Source organism: Lactuca saligna, chromosome 5, assembly GCF_052625555.1.
Source record: "Lactuca saligna cultivar CGN05327 chromosome 5, ASM5262555v1, whole genome shotgun sequence".
NCBI lineage: Eukaryota > Viridiplantae > Streptophyta > Magnoliopsida > Asterales > Asteraceae > Lactuca > Lactuca saligna.
In genome coordinates, this window is record NC_136421.1 from 141,557,066 (window position 1) to 141,568,864 (window position 11,799).

The 11,799-nt window shown below is 32.4% G+C and overlaps 1 protein-coding gene across 1 annotated transcript; it reads right to left on the reverse strand.

Annotated features, from left to right (window-relative positions):
• Nucleotides 1-3,070: 3,070 nt before the first annotated feature.
• Nucleotides 3,071-5,066, reverse strand: LOC145048896 (auxin-responsive protein IAA14-like). Its single transcript, XM_078997530.1, has 5 exons — nt 4,721-5,066; nt 4,117-4,340; nt 3,530-3,665; nt 3,337-3,398; nt 3,071-3,254 (listed from the first exon to the last, which is right to left on the reverse strand). The coding sequence occupies exons 1-5, from the start codon at nt 4,927-4,929 to the stop codon at nt 3,217-3,219; spliced, it is 669 nt and encodes a 222-aa protein (XP_078853656.1). The 5' UTR covers nt 4,930-5,066; the 3' UTR covers nt 3,071-3,216.
• Nucleotides 5,067-11,799: the final 6,733 nt, after the last annotated feature.

The window sequence follows — 11,799 nt, forward strand, 5'->3', positions numbered from 1 at the left end:
CTCAACATCCCAACCATGGAATTATGATGGTCCAACATGGCCCAAGACAACCAATCCCACTCTAGCCCAAAACCGAATGCCAAAACAACAAAACTCAATCTGCTGAGTACGCGAGGCATACTCAACTATATGCTAAGCGTATATACATTAGGGCTTGTACGTTGCGCATACATGCTTTTACGTGTAACATACTCCTCCATTCAGCCAACTTCTAGTTTTCAGCTCCCAATACATTAAGACTTCACACCAAAACATAGATCTGACTTCATTGGGATGGATTATCACGTAAAGTTGCTAACGTTACGTGCATGCATGGCTTAATAGAGCTCTTAACTTAAAAGGAACCAAAAGCATATCAAATCATAATATGAAGATATCTAAGAAAGGAGAAGACAAGGTATATTTTGGATCTATAAACTTCACACCAAGCAAAGCAACTTCAATTTTCTTTACTTCCTTCAAAAAGAGCAAAATAACCACCAAATTCTTCTCAAGAGCTCAATGACACAACAATGGAGGTTAAGGGCCAAGATTTAGGGTTTTAGGGCAATGAAGGCTGGTAAAGAGGCCAACCCTGGGAACTTAAGGACCATATATAGGGTGCAACACCCTAAAAAAACTGGGTACGCTATGTGTAACCCTCGTACGCCCATCTTACGAGGCTTCAGATCCGCGGCCAACTTGCTGACTACCCTTAGTGTACGACATTGTATGCCTCGCGTACTGGACCTCGTACTAGTACTCCCTGCGCACTCCCTATGTACACCCTGCGTAGTAGGGTTATTCTTAAACCTTAAATTCTTCCGAAGGCCATAACTTTTCCATTATAAGTCCGATTTCAACGATCCTTATATCCACGAAAAGGTAACGAGAAGCTCTATGTTATTATCGACTCATACTTGCCTTAAAATTTTCCGAACAAAAATCCAATTTTCCATTCTGACCTGACACTTTTACCAAAATATCCAATGGCTCCAAAACACAAATCGAACACCCGGATCATCTAAATTACATCACCCACACCCAAATGGTAAACGATTCGGAACAAGGCTTTATGGTCTTAAACTTTTATTTTTCAGTGTATGTAAAAAATAATAATGATAAATGATTAAACATTTTAGGGAAGATAACTTATCCTTACAGCTTAATTATATTTTTGTCTCCAAAAGTTAACAATGAATGCAAAAAAATTTACAAACAGTCACCGTAAGTAAGCATTTATCACTCGACATGAAAAAGCACACAACTATAGGTGTATTACTCATAAAGGTTTAAAATAAGATAGATAGATGTTCAAAAACACCCTACCATATTATGACGGGTTTGAACAATACTAATGGATTTTCATAGGTTATGCTCACCTTAATTGAACGATATCATAACTTATCTTCAATGACACGATCTTTCCTCTCATTTTCGTAAAAAAAAAAAAAAAAAAAAAAAAAAAAAAAAAAAAAAAACCTCGTCATAAAAGGTATTTAATGGGTTTTTTACAGGGATATAGGCAAGTTTTGTACTAGTGTTATAATAGGCTAATCCATGTAAGCTGGGAAAATGACTTAATAGGGTAATATATTTCCTAGTTTGTACACATTTAGTCTTTAATCTTTTTTTTTTTGCTGCAAAGTAACCCCTTGTTATTTTTGTACACATTCATTTATTATGATTTTTTTAGGCTTTTTCACGACATCATACATGGGGCAATTAATAGTAAGGTATTCGAGGTTGTTGGTGGTTATGCCCACCGCGACCTCAAGTGTTTTGGTTGCTTTAGTATTGTCGTTTAGATTATGTATTGTGTTAAGAGCATCGCTAACTTCTTCTCACGATCTTAGATTTTAATGATCTCCATATCCACACGTTCAAATTTAAGTCTACTACAACTTTTATTTAGATTACTTACGTTAAAAAGTAATACATTTCTAATTACGATCTACATAAAAACTCATTTATACATATTTAATACATTACATTTTAACGGGAGTAATTTAAAATAAAATTGTAGTAGATTCAAATATGAACGTGTATATATAAAGACTATTAAAATTTAAGATTTTATGAAGAGGTTACGATGCTTAAAACAAAAGACGTAAGCTAAACCACAAGATCGAAGCAACTAAATAGTCGAGTTCATGGTGGCCTGAAGCACCAACAACCTCAAACACATCGTTAATGATTATTTCACATGAGATGTCGTGATCGACAAAACCCTGAAAAAACTGATAATAAGAGTTAAAAGTTTACAAAAATAAAGACTTATTTTACAACAAATTAAAAAAAATTAAGGATTAAATATGTATAAATTGAAAAATATAGTATACTATTAAGTTATTTCTTTGATTTAACTGAAGTAACTGTTTCTAAGAACTAAATGTATATAACAAAAACAAAAAAGTTAAACATTTAAAACATAAACACAAAAGAAAATTCAATACTAAATATATATAAAATAAAATAATACTTTATTTTCCGTTAAATAAATCAATCTATTACCACCTATGATTTGGTAGAGAAGACGTTTAGCACGTATTGAGATTCACAAGCCAACACATGCATGTGAATGTGCCCACCATCATAAATCAAGCAATACCAAAAGAAGGTGACCAAAGTACCCATGAACATGCTACATTCATGCATCATATGTACAGCAATAATTGATCATGCATCCATTTGTAAACAAATATCCATGAGTAGAAACATGCACATGCCCTTGTTCCCTTCCACCATATATAATCCCATGCTTAATTATTCAATTAATTATTTTTGATTAAACTATAATTTAAAAGATATCAAGAATCTTGTGTATCAGAATATATATATATATATATATATATATATATATATATATATATATATATATATATATATATATATATATATATATATATATATATTAAATAAAAATTAAGAATTGTGTTTTTCTCTAAAATTATATAAGAACTATTTATGAACTATTTACCACTAATCTTGTATATAGTTCGAACAAATAATTATATAAGAAACCTATTTGAGCAAAATGTAGAAGATTTCCTTTAGTTACACACCACCACGAATTAAACGAAAAACATAATTAAACAAACAAACTCCTTGCTTATTGTTGATTACAAATGTCACAATTTTTTTATGAAGTCTATATACTATCAAACTTTAAACAAAAGAAAACCCAAAAAAAGAAATTCAAACACAATAATGAAGATCTTGAAATAAGATCTGTTTTTAGCACCTGCTCTTGCATTTCTCCATTGCTCTTGGTGCTGAAAATGCATGGTAAACAAATAAATAAAGACAATATATTGATGAAAATAGGACTAAAATTCGCGATTCTAGTGTTATTACCAAGCCCAATCGCATCCGATCCTTTCATTATTCGGAGCCTTTTGCATGAAGCCACAAACATCCTTCAAGGAATTTTATTGAGTATTCAAAATTTTAGAACAAGAATTAAGTTTCTCAAATATATATACGAGTAATAATAATAATAATGATAAAAATAATAACAGTAATTATAGGGTGAGTGGTAAGAACATACTGCCATGGAACATCGCCGACAAGCATCCAATCACCATCCTTATCTTCGTAACTAGGAACATATTCAGAACTGTTCAGCAGATCCATCAACTTGCTTTCGTTCATGAAGTCTATCATTCCTTGTCTCCCATAATTTCCTATTATAAATATCGATCACGTTACTATTAGACAACGTAAAAAATTATATTTTGAATCACAACTACGTACATATAAACTTTATATAATGGAAATCGGCTAAGGTGGGTCGAATTTTAATCATAAAAAACAACTTAGAGTTAACTTTAGATATAAATATATATGTATAAAAATTCCCATTTGCTTTGTAATGATTCCAAGATCCACTTTCCATACCTAGTGCAGTAGTTATCATGTCTATAATTAAACATATATAGGTTTGTATATATTTAATTTGCTTTAGCTTATTGGTTATCTTAATCATTATTGTGACTTATGATCACTCATTTACTATAAATATACTGGTATGAATTCTTTTTAATTAAATAAATAGATACAATAAAAGGTTCTATATAAATATGGTAATTTATATATATATAGAAGTAAAGATTACATAAGCATATACGTACGTACCCATGGTGAAGGAACTAAACATTTTGGCCAAAGCATCAGCTAGTTCTTGGTAGCTTGTGTACATCTTTAGGTCAACCTTTCGAAGATATGGTGCACCATCCATTGAAACCTTCACGAAAGTTGCGGTGGTGGCAGCTACCTTCTCCGGTTCGTCTGCGTTGCTCTTTTGAGCCATTATATTTTTCCGGTGGTTCCTCACTGGTGGCCAGCCCACCACTTGTGCTCTATTGATTAACATATAAACATTATTATTTATTAACACCCAAATTAGTATTATGTAAATCTATCGATGAAATTGTCATCGTGTAGATAATTACCATATATAGATGTGATACATTAGCGGGAAATGAAAAAGTAGTGGACAACTTGAGTGCAGAATCTTTAAATTATCGTTTGAAGTTCTTATTAGTTAGAATTTTGGTAATAAAATCATAAGATCATAAGGAAACTCTACTTGGTTGGTTGAATTCCATTGTGAATCTTAATCTTATATTCCAGTGAAGAATTTGAAAGAAGCCAAAAAAGTTCATCTCACATATGGTTTTATGAGTCTTTTTGAAACAAAAAAAATATAAAAAGGAATGTAAATTAATGAAAGACTTACTTAGTTGGTGGTTTGACATGAGTTGTTGTGGAGGTGTTGTCGTTAGATGACAATGACTCATTTGGTTGAAGATTAAGCTTAAGATCAATGGTTTCAGAGAAGCCTCGTTTTCCGGTGGTTTTCAACATCTCCGCCTCGTTGCCGCCACTGCCTCCACCGCCACCACCAGGTAAGCCAAGGCAGAGCTCAGTCTCCTTTAGGTTCATCATGGCTCAAACAAGACTTGTTCAGCACTAGTTGTTGGTGATTGTGTTGTCCAATGGCTTTGTTTCTAATTGGTGTGAGAGAAAAGAGAGAGAAAATTGTTTGATGAGAACAAAGAGAAGTGGTGTAGAGGTTCATGTGGTTATATATTACTCCCTTCATATAAAAAACTAATCCGATGTATTTATTATACTTGTTAAAAAATATATTTGTAGGGTCTAGATATTTATGATCCATATATTAATTATGGTTTAGGTTATAAAAACTAATTATCTAAATCCAAGATATATATTTATTGTTAACATGTAAAGATAATAAATGAACATACAAATTCCAAATCTTAATAATAATAATAATAATAATAATAATAATCTCACTCAAGCTATGTGTTTTTATCGTGAAACAGGGTTTGACGGATCATGTGTACACACATGTAAATGCTTGGGAATTATGATCTTCTTGGATCAGGGCCATACTTTTACAGCACCATAAAATAACAAAAGTGTTATTTCTTTCATTTCAAAGAAATTAAACAAAATTGAAAAATTAGTCCATATCGTTTTTGTTTTCTTTGGTTTTGGTCCAAGCCATCCCATCCAAACCCACGTTTGGTTGTGGTTTTGGGGGCGTTTAAGAGTTTTTATCTTTTAGCGTTTGATAAATCGTTTGGTTTTGAACATAAAACACCGTTCGTCACTACAAGCTTCTAGTGTTTACTTTAAACAAAATCTTTCAAATATAAATGTTACTTCATATAGTGTTTAACAAAATATATAAGCTACAAGCTACCTGTTATAAACTACCTACTACAAACTAATTTTGTTGAATATGTTATTAGTCATTTCTTAAAGAAAACTATTTTTTTCATTTTTGTTGAGTTTTTGCTGTTTTAATATTACTTGATTGCTTTAAAATTAAATAAAAAGAAATAGACCCATAACAACTCTCTCTCTCTCTCTCTCTCTCTCTCTTTGTGTGTGTGTATAAGAAGACCAACTCGTTTAGTACGACTCACATTATTATCATCAACAAACTCGTTTAATTTCTTGGATTCCCCCAACTTGATCGATCCTTCTTGTTAATTTGTTTTATCTCTATGCTCTTTGTTCATCATGATCAATTCATATAACATCATCAAGACCATTCACTTACACTTTCTTGGGTTCACCTAGTCCTAAGATCGATTTAAAAAAACATACAAACGCAAATATAAGATAACATACAAAGAGGAAGTACAAAAAAGGAAAGATGTCTACGCAATTTTGGGATTTTAGTGTAGATATCACACTCTTAATCTCTACTTCCATGTCTTTCTACTCTTAGTTGTGATGTATGGTGTGCGTTTTGATGTTTATAGAGAGTTATTAACAACGAAGAAATCAGTGATATAAAAACCCTTAGTCAAACTCATTTGGTGTCACTAACAATATCGATTATCTATAGTTAAGCATGTATATAAGGAAATAGATTGCCCAGAACTAGAACAATGTTGAAGATGATGGAAATGTATGGTGGTTGGTGTTGTTAGGTTTGATGAATTAGAGATGGTCAAAGGTGATGGTTAGTGGTCTTATTAAGTAAATATGGAAGCCGATTAAACACGATGAGCATAGGTGTTGATGGTTGTGGTGGTGGTTTGTAGAACGATGCTTTATCTAATGGTGGTTGATTTGTGAAGATGTGGAAAGATAGAGAGGATCCTGATGGTGTTGGTGGCGATATCAAGAAAAAGATGAGAAGATGAAGGTGTAGTCTTTCTATAATATATATATATATATATATATATATATATATATATATATATATATATATATATATATATATATATATATATAGAGAGAGAGAGAGAGAGAGAGTGAGAGAGAGAGATATATAGAGAGAGAGAAATAAAGAGAAACAAAGAGGAGGGAGGATGTGATATTTTCTTATTTAATTAAACTTTATGTTAAATATCAAAAAGTTTAAAATATCAAGAAGATAAGTTAGTCTTTTCAAGTTGATGAGCCAAATCACAAAAAAATTTGATTTGTTTGGATGTAGTTTGCAAACTGAAAAGTTGTTGGACAAAATCCAAAGAAAATGGAAAACCACTAAACTAATTTCATAATTTTATCATTTATTCGATTTGCTCTTTAAACTATATTTTTACATAATATCTCACTAAACTTACAAGTTATCTGTCAAATAACTTTTGTTAATTTTACACAATTACCCCGTTAACAAGCCTACATGGAAGTGTGACGTATCGAGGAAGCTTACCTGGCAGTGACCCACATCATTAGTCATCCTTCGTTTTTATAGGGAAAATGTTATTTTAACATAATCAACTATTGCAATTTACTGGATTTGGTCATTAAAATTTTTTTTTTTGCTCATTATGTCGTTAAATTTTCAAGTTACATGTCAATCAAATCACTTTCGTTAATTTTTAATGGATCATCAGTTACCGAGCTTACATGGCTATATGACTTGTAAGGGACACTTACTTGGCTATGTACCACCAGCCGAACTGTACCTACAATGTGACATCTCGAATTTCACGGACAGAAAAAACTGATTTGTTTATGATTTATTTGAAAATCAGATTATCATTTTAAAGAAATATGTTGCATTATTTGTTCCCAAAAAGATGATAAGTAAATTATCAAATCATTTCCGAAGATATATGTTTTCATTATATTAAAAACGTTGGGATGTCATTGTTTATACAGTACATAAGCATAAACAGAAATAATATAAGCCTTACAACGTCTATTATTCTAATGGAGTATAATCCATCGATCTCACATCAAATCAACACTCCTGTGCTCTTTTGCAACTACTTGTAACGCAAGAAATTGAGTGGGTTAGGCTTGAGAGCCTGGTGAGCACATAGGGTTTTCAACCCACAATAATTAAGTTTATTAATTTTCATCAAATCAGTCAACCCGATTACTCATTCTCGTTATCCTAACTTTCTATCCCTAAAGCATCTAAATTAAGGGACCTAGCCTAAGGATTTTCATCAGGATGTGACAATATTGCTTAGGGGATTCCTCAGCAATACATGTCAATAACGAAACCATAAGGGGGATGGAGTACACCTAGTGAACACATAGTTCAAAACCACCTACAAATTACGAGCCTGTCAGTGTTCCACTAGACTGTCTAGAATAGTCTGTGGTCGTCATCTCATTACAAGAAAAACGCGATTTTGCTAGGGAAGGAATTCGTTGCGAAAAGTTGAAATTCCGTTGCAAAGGACGAATAGCGACATAATTTGCGATGACCGAGTTTCGTCCTAAAAAACCTCGTAGCGAGTGTTTGCTAGGGAAACAATCATTCTGTCACAAATGTAACAACAGAATGAAATCTGTGGTAGATGGTATTCCGTCGTGTATTCCATAGTAGGATTCCATCACAAATTTTGTGGTAGTTATTCCATCACAAATTCCGTTGTAGTTACTCCCTTGCAAAATCCGTTGTGATGATTCCCCAGCAAATTATGTGGTGGTGAATCCCTAGTAAATTCCGTGGTGGCCATTCTCTAATAAGTTTTGTGATGGTGAGTCCCTAGCAAATTCTATGGTGATGAATCCATAGCAAATTCCATTTGATGACTTCCTAGAAAATTCCGTGGTCATTAATCCCTAGCAAATTCCAGATTCCATATGGACCGATGGATAATTTATTTATAAATTATATCCAAATTATTTTGTATTAATATATGAAAAACAAAAATAAAAAAAAATCAAAACATTATATCATAAAATAATACAATAATTATTTATTACATAGAAAAAGGAAAGTTGATAATCTAAAATAAATACTCTGCAACAAACATATATCAACACTTTATGACATACTAGTGTTATTGTTTTGTAAAGACGTTCATAAGATCAATTTTCGTTTGAAGTTGTTTTTCAAGATGTCCGACCCTTGCTTTGTTTTCTTCTTGTTGGGTCTTCATCATTTCTTTAAGCTCTTTGTTTTGCTTATTTTGTTTAGCAAGAAGCTCCCTCATTTCTTCTATTTCATCATTTTTTTTCGAAATGTAAGATACATCCGTTTTACCTTTTCTATTGGGAACCGCCTTTTGAAAAAGAGCCTAATCAATAAAGTCTTTTTTTTTGTCATGACAACCAACAACATAATAAAATAGCTTGTCCTCCTCAAATTCAGCACCTTTAGCTTCTAACTCTTCCCGTTCTTCTGTATAGGCCGCCTACAAACTAATATAAGTTACAAGATATCAAAGTTATGAATGATATTATGGACTAGCTACAATATAAAAGTTTAACACTGAAATGAATATTACATGAATTTTTGTATCATTTTCATTTGTGAAAGTGACTTCATCGTGATTCTTTGTTTGTGTATACAAGAACAATTCACTATGGGGTGGATCACTTCCTAATTTTCTCTTCTCCATAAATACCATAAAATGATAAATATATAGATAAACGTATATAAACATTGATCCAACGTTAAGTGTAGGTTTTGCTACTCCATCAGTCACACTGTACGCCTATTTTTTCTTGTTCTGCTCAGATTTTAGCTTGTATTCATCTGTATTCCATTTTAATTACAAGGAGTTCCAAATTTCCTATGGAATATGAGCTGCTTTAAAGCCATGTTTGCTTCTTTGTGGGCTCCGCATGTTGAAGAGATATTGACCATAACATTGTGCCACTTTCCTTGCCCAAGTTTGTCTCATTAGCGAGTCTATTGTTTCATCCCAACAACATTTTGCTACACATTAACAATATAAACATAAGTTTAAATGTAAATGTTTACCAAATAACAATTTATCACATATAGTTAATTACCTGAAACTCATCCCAATATAATTCACGCATTTCTTTGGTTACTTTTCCCCAAGAGTAACCTTGTGGATCTACTCTTTTTAAAAAGGAACAACTAATAAAGTGTGAACAAGGGCCTGGTGGCATGAGCCTGCAAGTAATCATGTTATGTGTTAATTTTTGAATTGATATGTACGTGTAAACCAAAAGGTTATACATAGAAAAAGTTGTCAGATATGATTGATAACTCATGTTTTTTTTCCAAACATGAACAGTTAAATGTCCATCTGGTCCACAATCTTCTAAGGAATTGTTTTCACCTTGTATATTTTCAACTACAGATCCATTCATTGTTGGTTGTGTTGGTGATGAGGTAGATTCTGGGATAAGTGTTGTTGATGGGGTATATTGTGACATCCCCAAAATCACGGCCATAAAAGATCGATTTTGTTTATACTTTATTTCAAAATCAGAGTAATCTTTCAATAAAAGAGTTGCAGAATTTGTCCCAAAACAATAATATGATAAAGAGTTATCAAAATCATTTCCTTAGAAATGTATTTCATTAAAAGACTCGGGAGGTCATGTTCGATACAGTACATAAGTATAAACAATACAATATAAGCCTTACTAATTTATTTCATATCTACAGGCCTATATCTGTAATCCCTCATCCCAACACATCACAACTATGCTCGAGCGCCACTACCTGTAATACGTAAAACTGAGTGGGTCAGGCTTGGGAGCCTGGTGAGCACATAGGGTTTTCAACCCACAATAAATAAGTTTATTAATTTCATCGACCAACAATAACCCGATTACCCGTTCCCGTTAACCTCACATTACGTCCCTAAACACCTATCATAAGGGACGTATCCTAGGGATCATCATCGGGATGGATACTACTGCTAAGGGGTTCCTCAACAATAAATGTCCTAAAGGCAACCATGAGGGGGATGGAGTACACCGGTGAACACATCGTTCACAAACACCTACAGGTTGCGAGCCTGCCAACATACCACTGGACTGTCTAGAAGAGTCCGTGGTCGTCATTTATACTCCGCTAGATGATTGGATCAACAACAACAACATCGATGCGTCTTATCATTTTATCACACATCATCTTATTACATCTACCCATATTTTACCCCAACATTTTTCTAGATATAAAATACATATACAGTTTAAATCATTTAAAACTTGTATAAAAACATTCATCCAACATAGATAGCAAGTATACAGATAATATGCACACATAGCACGTAATATATAAAATACTTCATATCTATGTGTAAGATGAAAGTAACTATGCACTCACTTGAAAAGGTGGTGATTCGATACTCGGACAACGCTTCGTTTACTTTAAAATAATTTCCTTCGACGTAACCTAGTATTATTACGACTAGATTTTAGTCTAATATTTACCGTGACTAACTATTAGTCTTATTGTTATTATTATTATATAAGCGTTTAAGCAATACTTTCCAACCACTATGTACAGACAGTGGCAAGACATAAAACACCGGAGAACAGGACTATTTTGGCGTATAGCACTTCTGAAATCCAACAACCCTATGCGGCCCTTTAAACCATATTCCCCGTATCGTGAGTAGTTAAAAAGATATTATAACGATACTTATATAAGTCATAATAATAGCTCAAATATTTATTATAAGTTCATAAAACCATATATTAATTTTAAATATAAGCTATATTAAAATAGGGTAAGCATAACTTACTTACAAGGAGATTTTAGCTATGAGTCGGGCTCTGCAGGGGCAGAACTTTGTCGCTGAATATTTCTAAGAAAGATTCGTGCAGCGCTTCAACACTTACCTTACTATACTAAAAACTACAGAAAGAGAAGTCGAATCATGAGGGACCGAAATTCTCGGGGAATAAGTTGAGAAAGACTCTTGAATCAAGAGAATGGTGCAAGAAATACGATAGTCCAAGGCTCTTATTTATACTAATTGAATTTTAAAAAACTACCCTCCATAATTACTTAATGACCTTTTAGTTATATAAACAACTAAGCACCCCTCTATAATACTATTTTAAATTGATTTAATGATATTTGTACTAAACTAA